Below are 19,392 nucleotides of genomic sequence, written 5' to 3'. Positions count from 1 at the left end.
GTAACAGACCTTATTCATTTTGTACTTTTCCCAGAGGAGCTCCTCTGGCTCTCTCTGCTTTTTAATGAACAACAACCTTCAAAAAAAAAAAAGCAATGGCTTAAAAAGTACAATTGGATAACATGAAGTTATCAAGCAACCTAAATGTTTGGTGCTCTAAATTTCCACGCTAATAAGGATGTCACATAATTGAAGTGTAGTAGGTCCTCCTTATAATTAATTTAGTACAGATTTCTCAATCAACAAAATGTCTTGAGTGGCATCTAAGATAAGGTCTAGAAACTAACTGTTTGCTATGACTTTATTAGCATTAAATACACGTCACATTTTGGGCATATACATGACTTTATTGGCATTCGTGTAAGGTCTAGTGACTAACATATCTTCTTTTTCTTCAAAAAAACAAGCTGCAAATTCACAACCATGTTTTTGTATATGACATTTACAATTATAATCCAATATAAAAAATCAATGAACAAAACTAAATAGATCAACAAATTAATACAATGTTCAACTAAACTCATATAAGATGGGACTCAAAACTAAATTTAAAAGCTTAAAGAGTTATTTGTTTACATATAATTAATTTATACTAATCTAAGATCTACCGAAACATAAATTTAAAATTCAAAAATGTATTTGATTCTTAACAAATGATTTGACAATAGAAACAATATTAACCAAAACAACTATTGGGGTTCAATGTATTAAAATCTTCCTCTTCCTTGATCAGTTAACTCTCTAAGGAGTGAACAATCTTAACTCTATACAAATATAGATTGGTTGTCTAGATTTATAAATCATACAAAAAAAAATTCCTTTTGATATTCTTAGCAATTTTTAGTTAATGTGTCAAAAAGTTTTTTCTTCATATATAAGATCATAAAATTAAAATTAATTTCATAATTAATGAAAATTTTAGAATTTTAAAATTTGAGATATAAAATATAAAGAGACCAATACATACATGGACTATTGTTCTATACACAAGTGATGGGTTTTGTAAACTTTACAAGTGGAGTTAGACCATTGTCACATGTCTATTTAATTATTACATAACCTATAGGGACATGTAAAAGCCATTTAATTTCATTCATAAAATTTAAAAATTCCATAAATAGTTTATAAGTTATTTCTTATATATCGTATTCACTACAAAAAAAAAAAGAAGTATTACCAATTAAAATTTTCATCAATAAAATTGATGATCTTGTTGGTAAAAAAATTATTGATGAAAATAGCAACAAAATTTTTCGTCAATGGTCAGTCAAAGATGTTATCATCAGTAAAGGCAAATATGTCGACAGCAGAATATAAATAATGATATATTCCATGTCGAATACTAAACCAAGGTATTCCACATTTAATCTGGATATTTATAATAAATTTTCTTTATCTTCCAACTACCAACTACTTTTGCACTCCTTTCCTGAATAAATTTACTGCCTCTCATTACTTTCACCTAAAATTAGGAGAGCATTGAAGACATTTTCCTCATCCTTTAAATGCATTTAAAGCATGATGGATTGATTGTGCGCTACAAGTTGCTGCCCACATTTTCATTGTCAGTACTTTAGTTGGGTTAGAACTGTTGTAAAAAGTGCTGTTCGAGTAAAGTTATTTTAAAAGTGTTGTAAAGGGAACTAAGATGTATAGTGTTTGGCAAACTTAATGTAAAAGTATTGTCGGATGTAATGTAAAAAACTATTTCGTATAATTATGTTCACCAAATCATAAGTTTTAAAGTAAAAGAATATATCAAATTATTTTTTGTTAAATATTATACATAAAAAAATAAATGAAATTGAGAGAAAAGAATTAGATCAAATAAAAAGATGAATGAAAAAAAATATTCTCCTTATAATTTTATAATTTATCGAAAAATAAAGTGAGAATGCAAAAGGATCTTATAAAATATTTGTTACTGTACATTATTACTTTCTGAAGAAATTTTGATTTATAAATTTTCTATAAACTTGAATAGGCTTTCCATATAAGTTCAAAATATTGAAATTTTAAGAGGCAATCATTTTAATTATCCTTTTATAGTAAAAATTTTTTCACTTTAGTTAAAAAGAATTTGGTTGACTTAAGATTCATTCAATAAAATTCTAAATTATTAAGCAGAAAACAATTTTTTTTTGTCACTTCATCATCCCTAATTTAGTCTAAGCCAGCAGTAGAAAAAAAAAAAACAGAATTTTCCTGAAAAATCCCTTGTTTCACAAAAAAGTCTTTAGTATTTTGTGAAGAAAGATAATTTTCATTTATCATCAAGAGTTAGTACATTTAAAGAATAACCAATATAACAATATAAAATCTCTCCACCCTATAAATTTCGTTATGACCATTATACATGAATTTAGAGCCTCATTAAAAACCTTTCCAAAGAAAAACCCAACGGAAAACCAAAGGATAAGGAAAAGAGTACTCTAAAAAACATGTATTTCTATAATCTCAAAGCTTTACAATCATTACCCATCTTCTGCTTCCTGTAACCCGATCCAATCTTGTCTTAAGATACTTAGATGGCAAAGCCTCCAAACTTGTCCATATAAGGTAATCATTCTCATGCTGCAACATCTTTCCCAATTGGGCAACTGAATGAGTAGATCGATTAGTTTCCCTTGTACAATGCGATGCACCAATACACCTTAGTTGCTCCATGAGCATGTAGCAGTCCTCAACAATGTTCCCCGCACCACCTTCGTAATTCTTCTCTAGCCAGCCAACAACCACACTATTGTCCAGCTCTACCTCCTTTACAGCTAGGTTCTCTTGACAGTATATAAAGACCAGCTAATGCATACAATTCAGCTTCAACGACTGAGGATCCATGCCTGAATTTTTTAACCCCAGCTAATCGCATCGTCCCTGCTTCACTTCTAACCATGAAATCGGCACTCACCATTTTCATGCCATTTATTTCAAAAATTGCAGCATCTGAATTGATCTTCAAACCATTGAGATGAGCCCATATACAAAATCTTCTTCTCTCCAAACCATAACTCCTTGTCGAATAGGTGTTAGCTAATTGATATTGCCCGCACTATATCCATGCCTATCTCTACCACCATCACTGGATCCATATTTTGTTGTTTGAATAAGAGCGCGTTTCTAGCCTTCCATATAGCCCACAAAATTCCCACAACCTCTTCAACATTTTCTTTGTTGAACTGATCACAGACCATTTGATAAAATTCTATAATTGACCCAAAGTGATAGCATAAATCACGAAAGTCCCACTTTGACAATACCCAGATAGCCCGAGCAAATTGACAAGTGCCAACACAATGGAAAAGAGTTTCTAGTTCCACTCCAGAAAACGCACAGCAAGGTTCCACATTAATCCTTCTTTGTATGAGAGCTTCCTTAAACATTCTCCATGCAAACGAAATTAATTTCCGCAGAACGCCTAGCGTCCACAATTTTTTCCAAATTCCTTGTATACTTGATGATGAGCTACCCACCCCTGGATTTCCCATAGAAAAGCTTAGCATCCAATTCCCCGATTTCATCGTATACTCACCATATTTATTGCTAAACCAAATTTGGTAATCATTTAACCTTCTAAAGCTAAGCACTATGGATAATATAAGGTTTCACTCATATAGTGGAAAATACAAACTCAATATCTCTTCGTTCCAAGTCATCGTATCCGCATCAATTAATTCACCCGCAGCCATGTTATCGCCAACCTCATCATTACAAGCTACCACATTCCTAGGAGTCTCATATGGTATTATCCATTTGTCAGCATGCACCATGATATTATTGTCACCCCCTACTCGCCAAATTAATCCTTTTTGATGGACAAATTGACTCTCCCTGATACTAAGCTAGAGATAACTAGGATTGGATTCTGTTGGAGGATCCATAAAATCAACATGAGAAAAATAACGTGCCTTAAGGATTTTATAAGCAGGGGTAGGTACCTTTTTCTGCAACCGCCAACCTTGTTTTGCTAGCATAGTCAAATTGAATTTCTTTGTATCTCGAAACCCCATACCATCATAGTGTTTTGAGATACACATAGAATTCCAACTTTTTCAGTGAATTTTTGCTGCATTTTCTGTACCACCCCCCCAAAATTTTGCAATTGGCGAATCTATCTCACTACATAAAGAGTTAGGCAATTTGAAGCAACTCGTCACATAGGTAGAAATCGCCTGAGTCACCGCTTTGATCAACACTTCACGCCCAGTAATGGAAAGCAACTTGTTCTTCCAATTTGAGATTTTCTTCAACACCTTTTCCTTCACGTTGCTAAAGATTTGTCACTTGGAACACCCACTAACCAATGGCATGCGAAGATATGTTTCACCCCAATTGCCACTATTGATTCCCAGGATTCGACAAATTTCTGCCCTCTCATAATCACTAGTATTTTTACTGAACAACACAGCAGATTTCTAAAAGTTAATTTTTTGACCAGAAAAAGCTTCATATCTGTCAAAGATCTCCTTAAGAACTCGAGCTTCCAGGCCTTCGGCTTTCCCAAAGATCATACTGTCATTTGCGAAAAACAAATGGGTAACAATCGGGCTTCTTCTGCAAACTTTGATTCCAGAGACACTCCTGTTAACTGTTGCATTCATTAATGAATTGGAGAGAGCTTCCATTACTATAACAAATAAGAAAGGCGAGAGTGGATCACCCTACCGCAACCCCTTTGAAGGTGTAAACTTGTTCCCTGGTCTACCATTAATAAGAATAGAATAGGTAACTAAAGTAATGCATCTCATTATGTCACGACCCGAAACTCTCATCGAACCCGTGACAACCGCCGCGACGTCTTGATTGACATTCATTACCCGGAATGTCAACCGGAACCCCGCAAGGCTTTAATATCAGCTTCTCATTTCCCCTATGGGTAACTATTTTCAAATACCACATTCTAAAAGATTTTAAACTGTTTCCAACTTAAAAAAATAAAATAATAATAAAAAAATAATTTTCGTCTCACAGGGGTATTTTGGTCATTTATCCCAAAAATCTCAAAATCATCTAAAAATATAGCATGTAAGTGGAAAACACATATTTTATAATCAAAAATAATTTTGGATGTCTAAAACATTCGTTTAAAATGGAATTATGACTGTTATAATAAAATAAAAATATTAAATAAAATATTCAATTTTCACATAAAACGATATTTTAAGAACACTGCATAAATAATTTTTATAGCGTAAAAGCAAAATAAATTCTTACATACCGTAATACAGATAACCAAAGTATAGAATTTAATTTACAGTGACACGTGGGCCCACGAATGACCAAAAGTATCAAAAGAAATGAACCTACAGTCTTTGGATGTGGCAAGTTCAACTGTAATCCTTGCCGATATCAGTTATCTACAATCTATTCTGAACCTGAAATGGGTGGAAATGAGGGTGGTGAGATTATAAAATCCCAGTGAGTAAACAAACATCACTCAAAATATCTAAAGTCGAGTAAAAGGAGACTATTAAAACATTTCATCAAACTGTAATTTATCATCTTTCAACTTATTTCAACCAAATGAAATCAATTTATTTAAAGCAAGTAATCAGTATGGCTTATGAATTTCTTAAAAAGCTTGGCTCATGCCAAAAATTATTATCATACTCAGTTATTTGGGATACCTTGGCCGAGGGCTATCCCAACTGAGTCCGCCAAGGCTATTAGAAAGTCATGTTTTTATTTTGAAAACATAGCCATTCCTTGACGTTGGCCGAGTTCCCCTTCACGAGGTGGTTTGGCGTGAAGTGAACTCTAAAAGTTATACCTCAGGAGTTACCCTACTCGCCTCTCCAACCGAGGTAAAAATATAACAGGATTCCGTGCCCCTCTAATAGGCTAGTCCACAGAATCCAGCCCACTGCAGCAGGTCAAACCCACCATACAATAAAATTTTGACAGCATGACAGGGCTAATATATTACTACCCAGCCTGCAAGGGTAAAATAAAGCAATTCATACAATTCATAAAAAACACAGCCCAGCCAGTCATGCCAATACAATAACATAAGCCATTAATTCAATTTTAAATTTACAACATATCAGTGGTCTCCAATTACTCTATTTTCAAAATCGTTATTTCGTTTCAAGACAATTTATAAAATATTTTCATTTAAACTCATTTTGTTTACAAAACATAAAAATTTACCATTTGAACTCATTTTCATAAAATTCACCAAAACCGAATAAAAACATACTTTAGATAATTAAAATGATGGTAAGGTTACTCACCGTGTCTAGAGTGAGGATTTTCGAAATACTCAGACTATTGGTCCTCGGGTGCAATTCCCTTGCCTTTATCAGAGGACTCACCACCTTGACACAGTACAAAATCGAGAAATTCACCACATTGGTACTAAATTGAAATTAAACTAATTTAGACTACTAATGCTTGATATGGAATGCAAAAATGTCTAAATTTTTGCCTAAATGCGGTGTTAGCCTATTTCGGTCTTTTACCCGATAAATTGATATACGCGTCCGTTTAAACTCCAAATTAATTTTTTTCAGTTTCTATACCTCAATTGCACCCAAATTGACTTAATGTCCCTCAGTGTGGTGCAAATTATCAGTCCCGATAACAAATTACGAAAATACCCCTAGTGGGTAAAAATTTGTATTTTTGCTCCGAAAATTTCCATTATTTTTCTAGGCTCATAATTCATCATTATTCATCATAATTCCTCAAATAACCATCAAGATCAGCAGCCAATATTCCCCTAGAAAATTCAGCATAATGGGTTTCAATGGGAGAAAATTATATTTCTAGCTTATTTTTGCTATATTTCAATATAACTTAACTAAAATCACTTAATTCAATTAAAATCAACCAAAAATCAAGCTCAAAACTCATCCATGGAGGTTTGGCCAGCATGGGTGTCCATACCCACTTTCTAATTTTGCATGGAAATGAGAAAAAAATGCATGGGTAGTGAAAATCACAAGGAAAATCAATGAAATTTACCTTTTTAATGCTTGATTTCTTGATTTCTCTTGATTTTCTCCAAATTTTTCAGGTAGGATTTTTTTTTTTTTTTTCCCCTTTTCTCCCCTGGTTTGGACAGCTGAAGAAGATGAGAATTCCGGAATTTTTACCTTTTTAAAGGCTAAAATAATATAATATTATTTTATTCATTTTTTTAATGTTTTATTAATTCCTTAAATTCTAGCCATCCATTTGTTTCCAAATTTTCACCATACACTTGTCCCACATATCCATAGCTTAGATAAAATTCTCAGACTTATCCAAAGTCTTGGTGGAGTAATTTTTGAAATTTACACTTTTACCCCCGTAAAAGTCAAAAATTACATTTTTGCCCCAAAAATTGAAAAATTGCCCATAGACATATTTTTCATCCCTTATACTCATACCATTCTCCAATTTGTCAAATTTGATCTAAATTCTCTCAAAATCTCAAATTTTGTCCGCGGGTGGCAAAATTACGATTTTGCCCCTACACTCTAGAAATCACTGGAATTAAACTTTTTCACTGCCAAACCCTCAAATTATACTCCAATACTCAAATCATACTCCAATAAGTCAAATGGGGCTAAAAAAATTCTTTTCTAAAAATTCCCATTGTGTCCTTGGGTGGCAAATGACCATTTTGCCCCTGGACAGTAAAAATTCTAGTTTGACTTCAAATTGATCCTCGAACTCCAAATCACCATATTAAACCATTCTGGGACTTTAATATTCTTAATTTCATTTTAAATTCTCTATTTGATCTAGTTCGAGACTTAAATTAACTTAATTGTACCATTTGGTACATTGTCGTCTTTTAACGATTTTTCTTTCAGGGCTTTCCAAGTATGCAAGCATATTGTCAATCATATGAATGACATGGAAAGTATTTTATAAGGTCGGGCTTGACAACACTACCCCCCTTAAAATAAAATTTTGACCTCAAAATTTCATGTACTGAACTCAGAGAAAATGTGGGGGTATTGTTTTCTCATCTAATGCTCGACTTCTTATGTCCTCCCCTTTATAGGGAATTTCGATTTGTTCACCTCATTTACCTCCAATTCAACTCAAGTACTTCGCTTATGTCTATTATTATCCTTTAAAATCAGATCAACAATAACCTTCACAATTATGATCTCTTATATCGAGACACCAAGCATGCTTCTATTACTATCATTAAGCTTGAACCATAACTCCATCTCAATCATACCAATTTCGATCGCATTTTATTCTTATTTAGGTATACCAATCACTATCTTATTACTTCATTCCATATCAAACTTCTCGACTTTCATTCATTCATCCTATCCTCATACACTATTGTGTAGTTTACAATATCATTAACACGCCATACTCATTCCTGTACATATCCTCAGCGTTCGGGAAAATTAATGGCTTTAATTATTTCTACATATTTCATGTTTACTTTGCATTTAGGAAATTTCAATCTTCTTAATCCTATTAATCCATCTCATATGGCTTAATCGTACTATAGATTATATTCCCTTAACTATTTCTCCAAAATTCCTTAGGTCACCATAAATCGTCTTCTGATAAGATTCTTAATCGTTACATTATCTATACAACTCATCAAATATATTGAGTTCAAATCTCGAACCACTAAAACCATTATTCATTTTAGTTGGGTACATCACTACTCCACACATACATATACATGTACATTCAAATGTCTATATTCCTCATTATGTATACGAGTCTCTGTTTTCAAATGCCTTCAGACTAATTTCTCTTAATTCATTCCCATCCACAATCAAGATTCAATAGAATAATCTTCATAATTCATACAAATTCTCATCATGCCTGTGCATAGTTCCTCATCATTTATATACTTATATTCTCTTCTTATCATTTCCAATTATATGCTTAAGTTTCCTTGTACTGTATATCATTGCATCACAATGTCATCTCCATTGAATTATAATCTATTATGCGTGTATGTTTTATAATCCCATTGGTATCTCAAAAATTTATCTTGACTTGATCATTGCATCTTATGCAATACTACAATTCCTAAAAGTCATCCTTATTCCTCGATTATCCTTCATGTCTCCTATATATTGTATCCTTATTGCATTTCGATATTGATTTGTCACTTAAAACTCAGATTCATTTGAATCATGTATGCCTCACGCATTTTCGAATTCCAATTCCCATAATATATTAAGAAAGTTTCATTATCTGACTTCATTATCAAGGTTAACTTCTATCATCCTTTATTCCACTCTTTCATATGAATATAACATCATTCTTCCTTAACTAATTTACAAATTGTACTTGAAATTACAAGACTTGAAACTAAATTCTCCTCAAGTACTTTTTAATGTTAATACTTATACCACTCTCAGCTTATAGCTTCCTTTTTATAACTACATAACTTAGTGCTTGCTTTCACAAGATCCATGGCAGAACTTCTCTTGAGTATTTCCTTAGGGATATTTATTTTAAATTTATGTCTCACAACATATGATCATTTAACCCGTAACTTAGCCATTTGGCTCCTTAGCAAGTTTCAAAGTCACGCATCTTATGCTCATCATGTATAACTTATAATTCTTTCTCAAGGGCGTTTAAACATTCTTGAAACACTTAATCACTTATTTACTCTTTTATACACCAAGTATATCATTTCCATAAAGGCATGCCCAACTACTCATGCTTCAATTTATCTCCATGGGTTTCTAGCATGTCACCTAGTTTACTTGTGTTGTTACTAATCCTTTCCTTTCAACAAGGTCAAGACAAGATCAGTATATTCTCATAACAATATTCTATATAAACTCATTTGCTATATCATTATTGAAATCTTTATTTACATTTTCCTCACTTGCTATTGACATCTCTTATCAGTATCTCATACATTCATCTAACCTTTCGCTCGCTTCCTCTTTAGTCTTTAACAAGACTTAATCTCTTGTCTTCTTTATTTCTTAAGATTTGACTTCAGTCATCATATTATTCATCTTAACACTCCACATGTTAATTTATTTTTATGTAGCCATCTCAAAAATTCTCTAACTTTTCTTTCTCTTACATGCCAATATATATAAGGCAATAATAAAAAAAAAAAAAAAAAACTTTGCAATTTCACTCATCATCTTTATCTTAATACCTCCCAATGCACTTAAGACTCCAAACAACAAAGCTTAGCATGAAAACCAATGACCATTCTTCAACTCGTGTGTTTCATCTTCATGCCACTCTCAATTTGCTCTGCTTTCTAGCCATTAGGGGTTCTTAACGTGACAGCGTTTAATAGTCAGAACTGTGGCGTTGCAACGGTTTGAATTCACTTTATCTTAGCAACTCTTCCACCTTTAAAGCTACTACCTCAATTATTCACAATCGTGTGGCTTCCCTTCGAGTCTATACCACAATTAGCAAGACTAACTTTCTATCACAAGTGTGCGATCAAAACATTGATTTAACGTATTTATTTTGCCACTAGCATTCATATATCTTTACCATAACATTTAATACAAGTTTGCTTAAGCAAAAATCTCCAAATTTATTCATAGCTACATGTATCTCAAATTGCTCATCACTTATCATCAGTCAATAAATCCCACTCGAAAATACCCTTTCCATATTGTATAGTGATTTCACCATATAGCATCACTGCACTATGTTCCTCCATTCTACTATCATGCATACTCCATAGAAATTAATTAAAAGATTTACGTACCCTAACTAATGCTAATTCCATTTAATCATATCTTAAATACTTCAAACTTGTAAATTACAACTCCAAATGTATGTCCATATATTGATAATCTTTATATATTTCATGAGCATGAAAACTACAACTTACAAACTAGCTTTCTATCATACGTACTTTATTAGAGCACTAATTTCAACTTATTTAATCTACCCTTGGTGGTATGTCAAAATCATCCCTGTCTCGGTTGCAATCCAGAGGAATCTCTCCTCTGTATATCCGTATGAGCTGGTGGAGATGGAGCAGCTACCGTAGCCCGTCCTAACTGTGGACAATCTCTCCTAATGTGACCCAGTTGATCACAATGAAAACATCGTGCAGGCCCTCTGCACGGCCCAACATGATAATTCCCACAATTTCTGCATCTACGTGAACTTCCTGAAACAGAGGAGTTTTTGCCCCTGTTTGGTGGCTGACTAGAAGATACACTTAGATTTCTCCTTTTTGCTAACTCAGCTCGCAGACTCTTATTTTCATTCGCAAGCTTCTCGGCTCTTAAAGCCATTCGCACCACCTCTTTAGCCACGGTTGCGTCCGACTCACCCATAAAAGAAACACAACTATGTTGCCTAGCCTCTTTAAGCTTCTTAGAATCAGAAACATCCAGCACTGGTGGTGGGACAGGAGGTGGGGATGGTGGTACTGAAGGAGCAGCCAGAGGAACTGTAGGAAGAGCTTGACCAGCTTGAGCCTGGCCAGCAATAGCAGTAAAGAAGGCTGCTAATGCCTGAACTGCCTCAAGAGGCATAGCAGGAATACTAGTAAGTGGTAGAGGAGGTGGAGGATGTGGAGGAGTCTTGGTTTGTTCAGCAGCAGGTGCTGCCCGAATGGTGGATGCAGTCAATTCCTCCTCTATTGCACCTAACTGACGACGTTGGAAACGACCTCTTCCCCTCCCAGCTGATCTAGTGAAAGGTGGTTGTTCGCGTCGAGGAGACATAATAATCTATAAGAGGGAACAAAGTGAGTTTAGGCAACCTCAGGCTCTATATGCTTATGCATGTATTTTATTCAACCTAACCTAACTTAACTCGGGGCCACACTGACACTGTAAATTTTTAAAACAGCTTTAAAATAACTTTAAACCCAAAACTCTAATCTTTCAAACCAACAGCTCTGATACCAACTTAATTGTCACGACCCGGAACTCCCATCGAGCCCGTGACAACCGCCGCGACGTCTCAATTTACATTCATTACCCAGAATGTCAACCGAGACCCCGCAAGGCTTTAATATCAGCTTCTCATTTCCCCTGTGGGTAACTGTTTCCAAATACCACATTTTAAAAGATTTTAAACTGTTTCCAACTTAAACAAATGAAATAATAATTTCCGTCTCACAGGGGTATTTTTGTCATTTATCCCAAAAATCTCAAAAATCATCTAAAAATATAGTATGTAAGTGGAAAACACATATTTCTTAATCAAAAATAATTTTGGATGTCTAAAACATTCGTTTAAAATGGAATTATGACTGTTATAATAAAATAAAAATATTCAATAAAATATTCAATTTTCACATAAAACGATATTTTAAGAACACTGCATAAATAATTTTTATAGCGTAAAAGCAAAATAAATTCTTACATACCGTAATACAGATAACCAAAGTATAGAATTTAATTTACAGTGACACGTGGGCCCACGAATGACCAAAAGTATCAAAAGAAATGAACCTACAGTCTTTGGATGTGGCAAGTTCAACTGTAATCCTCGCCGATATCAGTTATCTACAATCTATTCTGAGCCTGAAATGGGTGGAAATGAGGGTGGTGAGATTATAAAATCCCAGTGAGTAAACAAACATCACTCAAAATATCTAAAGTCGAGTAAAAGGAGACTATTAAAACATTTCATCAAACTGTAATTTATCATCTTTCAACTTATTTCAACCAAATGAAATCAATTTATTTAAAGCAAGTAATCAGTATGGCTTATGAATTTCTTAAAAAGCTTGGCTCATGCCAAAAATTATTATCATACTCAGTTATTTGGGATACCTTGGCCGAGGGCTATCCCAACTGAGTCCGCCAAGGCTATTAGAAAGTCATGTTTTTATTTTGAAAACATAGCCATTCCTTGACGTTGGCCGAGTTCCCCTTCACGAGGTGGTTTGGCGTGAAGTGAACTCTAAAAGTTATACCTCAGGAGTTACCCTACTCGCCTCTCCAACCGAGGTAAAAATATAACAGGATTCCGTGCCCCTCTAATAGGCTAGTCCACAGAATCCAGCCCACTGCAGCAGGTCAAACCCACCATACAATAAAATTTTGACAGCATGACAGGGCTAATATATTACTACCCAGCCTGCAAGGGTAAAATAAAGCAATTCATACAATTCATAAAAAACACAGCCCAGCCAGTCATGCCAATACAATAACATAAGCCATTAATTCAATTTTAAATTTACAACATATCAGTGGTCTCCAATTACTCTATTTTCAAAATCGTTATTTCGTTTCAAGACAATTTATAAAATATTTTCATTTAAACTCATTTTGTTTACAAAACATAAAAATTTACCATTTGAACTCATTTTCATAAAATTCACCAAAACCGAATAAAAACATACTTTAGATAATTAAAATGATGGTAAGGTTACTCACCGTGTCTAGAGTGGGGATTTTCGAAATACTCAGACTATTGGTCCTCGGGTGCAATTCCCTTGCCTTTATCGGAGGACTCACCACCTTGACACAGTACAAAATCGAGAAATTCACCACATTGGTACTAAATTGAAATTAAACTAATTTAGACTACTAATGCTTGATATGGAATGCAAAAATGTCTAAATTTTTGCCTAAATGCGGTGTTAGCCTATTTCGGTCTTTTACCCGATAAATCGATATACGCGTCCGTTTAAACTCCAAATTAATTTTTTTCAGTTTCTATACCTCAATTGCACCCAAATTGACTTAATGTCCCTCAGTGTGGTGCAAATTATCAGTCTCGATAGCAAATTACGAAAATACCCCTAGTGGGTAAAAATTCATATTTTTGCTCCGAAAATTCCCATTATTTTTCTAGGCTCATAATTCATCATTATTCATCATAATTCCTCAAATAAACATCAAGATCAGCAGCCAATATTCCCCTAGAAAATTCGGCATAATGGGTTTCAATGGGAGAAAATTATATCTCTAGCTTATTTTTGCTATATTTCAATATAACTTAACTAAAATCACTTAATTCAATTAAAATCAACCAAAAATCAAGCTCAAAACTCATCCATGGAGGTTTGGCCAGCATGGGTGTCCATACCCACTTTCTAATTTTGCATGGAAATGGGGAAAAAATGCATGGGTAGTGAAAATCACAAGGAAAATCAATGAAATTTACCTTTTCAATGCTTGATTTCTTGATTTCTCTTGATTTTCCCCAAATTTTCAGGTAGGGTTCTTATTTGTTTTTTTCCCCCTTTTCTCCCCTGGTTTGGACAGCTGAAGAAGATGAGAATTCTGGAATTTTTACCTTTTTAAAGGCTAAAATAATATAATATTATTTTATTATTTTTTTAATGTTTTATTAATTCCTTAAATTCTAGCCATCCATTTGTTTCCAAAATTTCACCATACACTTGTCCCACATATCCATAGCTTAGATAAAATTCTCAGACTTATCCAAAGTCTTGGTGGAGTAATTTTTACAATTTACACTTTTGCCCCCATAAAAGTCAAAAATTACATTTTTACCCCAAAAACTAAAAAATTGCCCATAGACATATTTTTCATCCCTTATACTCATACCATTCTCCAATTTGTCAAATTTGATCTAAATTCTCTCAAAATCTGAAAATTTTTCTACGGGTGGTAAAATTACGATTTTTACCCTACACTCTATAAATCACCGAAATTAAACTTTTTCACTGCCAAACCCTCAAATTATACTCCAATAAGTCAAATGGGGCCAAAAAAAAATAAAAAAATTATTTTCTAAAAATTCTCGTTGTGTCCCTAGGTAGGCAAATGATCATTTTGCCCCTAGACAGTAAAAATTTCGGTTTGACTCCAAATTGATCTTCGAACTCCAAATCACCATATTAAACCATTCTGGGAGTTTAATATTCTTAATTTCATTTTAAATTCTCTATTTAATCTAATTCGAGGCTTAAATTAACTTAATTGTACCATTTGGTACATTGTCGTCTTTTAACGATTTTTCTTTCGGGGCTTTCCAAGTATGCAAGCATATTGTCAATCATATGAATGACATGGAAAGTATTTTATAAGGTCGGGCTTGACACATTATCATCTCAATAAACATACATGAGAAACCCAGTTTTTCCAAGATGGCTCGTACAAAGACCTATTCCACCTTGTCATAAGCCTTACTCATATCAAGTTGATTATAAAATTACCAGTCATACCCAACTCCTCATTATGTAAATAATGTATTATCTCATGTATTATGTAAAAAATTATTTCATATAATTATGTTCATCAATCATAAGTTTTAATGTAAAAAAATATATCGAATTATTTTTTGTTAATTATACATAAAAAACTAAATGAAATTGAGAGACAAGAATTAGATCAAATAAAAAGATGAATGAAAAAAAATATTCTCCTTATAATTTTATGATTTATCGAAAAATAAAGTGAGAATATAAAAGGATCTTACACTATATTTGTTACTATACATTATTACTTCTTGAAGAAATTTTTTATTTATAACTTTTCTAAAAACTTGAATAGGCTTTCCATATAAGTTCAAAATATTAAAATTTTAAGAGGCAATCATTTTAATTATCCTTTCGTAGTAAAAACTTTTTCACTTTAGTTAAAAAGAATTTGGTTGACTTAGATTCATTCAATAAAATTCTAAATTATTAAGCTGAAAACAGAATTTTGCTTCTTCTTTTTTTTTTTCACTTCATCATCCCTAATTTAGTCTAGCCAGCAGTAGAAAAAGAACAGTATTTTCTTGAAAAATCCCTCGTTGAACAAAAAAGCCTATAGTTTTTTTTTTTTTTGAAGAAAGATAAATTTCATTAATCATCAAGAAACAGTACATGTAAGGAATAACCAATATAACAGTATAAAATTTCTCCACCCAATAAACTTCGTTACGACCCTAATACATGATTTTTGAGCCTTGTTAAAAACCTTTCCAAGGAAAAACCCAATGGGAAAAAACAAAGGATAAGGAAAAGAGCACTCTAAAAAACATGTATTGCTATAATCTTAAAAATCTACAATCATTACCCATCTTCTGCTTTTTGTAACCCAATCCAATCTTGCCTTAAGACACTAAGGATTTGTTCTGGCAAAGCCTCCAAACTTGTCCATATAAGTTGATCATTCTCATGCTGCAACTTCCTTCCCAGTTGGGCAACTGAATGAGCAGAGCGATTAGATTCCCTAGTACAATGTGATGCACCAATGCACCTTAGTTGCTCCATGAGTAGGCAGCAGTCCTCAACAATGTTCCTTGCACCACCTTTGTAATTCTTCTCTCGCAGCCAGCCAACAGCCACACTTTTGTCCAGCTCTACCTCTTTTACAGCTGAGTTCTCTTGACAGCACACATATAAAGACCAAGCTAATGCATTCAATTTGGCTTCAACCACTAAGGATCCACACCTGAATTTTTTAACCCCTGCTAATTGCATCGTCCCTGCTTCACTTTCAACCATGAAACAGGCACTCACCATTTTCATGCCATTTACTTCAAAAATTGCAACATCTGAATTCATTTTCAAACCATTGAGGCGAGCCCATATACAAAATCTTCTTCTCTCCAAACTTCGCTCCTTGTCGAATCGGTGTTAGCTAATTGATATTGTCGCACTCTACCCATGCCCATCTCTACCACCATCATTGGATCCATATTTTGTTGTTTGAATATGAGCGCGTTTCTAGCGTTCCATACAACTGATAAAATTCCCACAACCTCTTCAACATTTTCTTTGTCGAACTGATCACAGACCACTTGATAAAATTCTATAATTGACCCAAAGTGATAGCATAAATCACGTAAGTCCCACTTTGACTATACCAAGACAGCCCGAGCAAATTGACAAGCACCAAGACAATGGAAAAGAATTTCTAATTCCACTCCACAAAGTGCACAAAGTTCCACATTAATCCTTCTTTGTATGAGACCTTCCTTAAACAGTCTCCATGCAAACAAAATTAATTTCCGCAGAACACCTAGCGTCCACAATTTTTTCCAAATTCCTTGTATACCTGATGATGAGCTACCCACCCCTGGATTTCCCATAGGAAAGCTTAGCATCCAATGCCCCGATTTCACCGTATACTCACTGTACTTATTGCTAAACCAAATTTGGTAATCATTTAGTCTTCTAAAGCTAAGCAATATGGATAACATAAGGCTGCACTCATATCGTGGAAAATACAAACTCAATCTCTCTTTGTCCCAAGTCATCGTATCTGCATCAATTAATTCACCCACAACCATGTTATCGCCAACCTCATCATTACAAACTACCACATTCCTAGGAGTCTCATATGGTATTATCCATTTGTCAGCATGCACCATGATATTATTACCATCGCCTCACCAAACCTTTTTAAAGGACAAATTGACTTTTCTTGATACTATGCCAGAGATAACTAGAATTGGATTTTATTGGGGCATCCATAAACCAACACAAGAAAAGTAACATGCCTTAAGCATTTTATAAGCAAGGGTAGTACCTTTTTCTTACCTCCAACCTTGTTTTGATAGCACAGTCAAATTGAATTTCTTTGCATCCCAAACCCCATATCAGTATAGTGTTTTGAGATACACATAGAATTCCAACTTTTCCAGTGAATTTTTGCTGCATTTTTTGTACCACCGCACCGAAATTTTGCAATTGCCGAATCTATCTCACTACAAAAAGAGTCAGGCATTTTGAAGCTACTCATCACATAGGTAGAAATCGCCTAAGCCACCACTTTGATCAACATGCACGCCCAGTAATGGAAATCAGCTTGTTCTTCCAATTTAAGATTTTCTTCAACACCTTTTCCTTCATTTTACTAAAGATTTGTCGCTTGGAACACCCATTAACCAATGGCATGCCAAGATATATCCTACCCCAATTGCCATTATTGATTCCTAGGATTCGGCAAATTTCTACCTTCTCATAATCACCACTATTCCTGCTGAACAACACAACAGATTTCTCAAAGTTAATTTTCTGACTAGAAACAGCTTCATATCTTACAAAGATCTCCTTAAGAACTTGAGATTCCTAGCCTTGGGCTTTCCCAAAGATCATGCTGTCATCTACGAAAACAAATTGGTAACAATTGGGCTTCTTTGCAAATTTTGATTTCAGAGATACTCCTGCTAACTGTTGCATTCATTAATAAACTGGAGAGGGCTTCCATTACCATACCAAATAAGAAAGGCGATAGTGGATCACCTTGCCTCAAACCCCTTGAAGGTGTAAACTTGTTCCCTGGTCCACCATTAACAAGAGCAAAATAGGTAACTGAAGTAATGCATCTCATTATCATCTCAATAAACATATCTGAGAAACCCAGCTTTTCCAAGATGGCTTGTACAAAGACCCATTCCACCTTGTCATAAGCCTTACTTATATCAAGGTTGATTACAAAATTACCAATCTTACCCAATTGCTTATTATGTAAATAATGTATTATCTCATATGCAACAATGACATTATCAAAGATTAGTCTCCCAAGAACAAATGCACTCTTATTATCAGAAATAATAATAGGCAAAATAGGTTTCAACCTGTTAGTAAGTACCTTTAATGCAATTTTATATATAACATTGCAGAGGCTTATAAGGCGGTATTGACTTACTAACTCAAACTGTGAGACCTTCAGAAGAAGGACTATGTATGTGTGACTTATCACCTACGCATATAATCTTCCCAACAAAAAATCAACCACCAACGTATGAACACTGCTACCAATTTTCTTCCAAGATTTTTGATAGAAGATTGTTGGCAAACCATCTCGCCTTAGAGCCTTCATAGGAGGCATTTAGAATAAAGCCACTCGAACCTCGTCCAAAACGTCTATGGTTTTACCATGCTGATGCTAATTAAAGAGGACATTAATAAATAAAATATAAAAAAAGATGTCAATTTGTATAATTTAACTACAATATTAATTATCATAAGAATAGATAATGCTATTTTTATCTTTGGCTATGCATTATTATATTTTCTACAGGAAACAGAGACTTTAAATTGCTTTTTAGATCAACTGACAACTAAATTATACACCATAATTAATAGTTAATTCCTTTTGGACGAATTGAGAATTAAATTACCAACTAGAATTGAAGCATGATGGACATCTTCAACATTTCCAATTTTCTTGAAAATTCCCTTTCTGAGCAAAGAAGTCTCTAGTTAATATTTGTGCTCAATTCAAAAGGGAAGTAGACTTCATTTACTTGGAGGACTAGAACAATACTTATCTGCATTTTAACTACAATTTAATGATCATAAGAACAGATAATGTCATTGGTATCTTCAAGTAATAATATTTGTATAATATCTTCTACTAATTAATTTAATAAAAACTAAAGATTTTTTTTTTACTTCAAATGTCTATTCACACAAAGCATAGTTAAATATGGCTTGAATATTTTGATTACAAGATTTAAGTGCTATAATGTTTTCCTTTTCTAGCTATGCATCGTCATATATTCTAACAGGAAACACTGACTTTCAGTTGCTTTCAGACAAATTGCATTACA

At 33.6% G+C, this 19,392-nt stretch overlaps 1 protein-coding gene across 1 annotated transcript; it reads right to left on the bottom strand.

The window, feature by feature from the left end:
- LOC108662968 (wiskott-Aldrich syndrome protein homolog 1-like) lies at nucleotides 10,786–12,400 on the bottom strand. The gene is made up of 2 exons (XM_018125078.1): nucleotides 12,382–12,400; nucleotides 10,786–11,648 (listed from the first exon to the last, which is right to left on the bottom strand). Exon 2 carries the CDS (start codon nucleotides 11,640–11,642, stop codon nucleotides 10,875–10,877), a length of 768 nt encoding a protein of 255 aa, XP_017980567.1. The 5' UTR covers nucleotides 11,643–11,648; nucleotides 12,382–12,400; the 3' UTR covers nucleotides 10,786–10,874.

Source organism: Theobroma cacao, chromosome 7 (genome assembly GCF_000208745.1).
Source record: "Theobroma cacao cultivar B97-61/B2 chromosome 7, Criollo_cocoa_genome_V2, whole genome shotgun sequence".
In the NCBI taxonomy this organism is placed as follows: Eukaryota; Viridiplantae; Streptophyta; class Magnoliopsida; order Malvales; family Malvaceae; genus Theobroma; species Theobroma cacao.
This window is presented reverse-complemented; position numbering and strand designations above follow the sequence as displayed.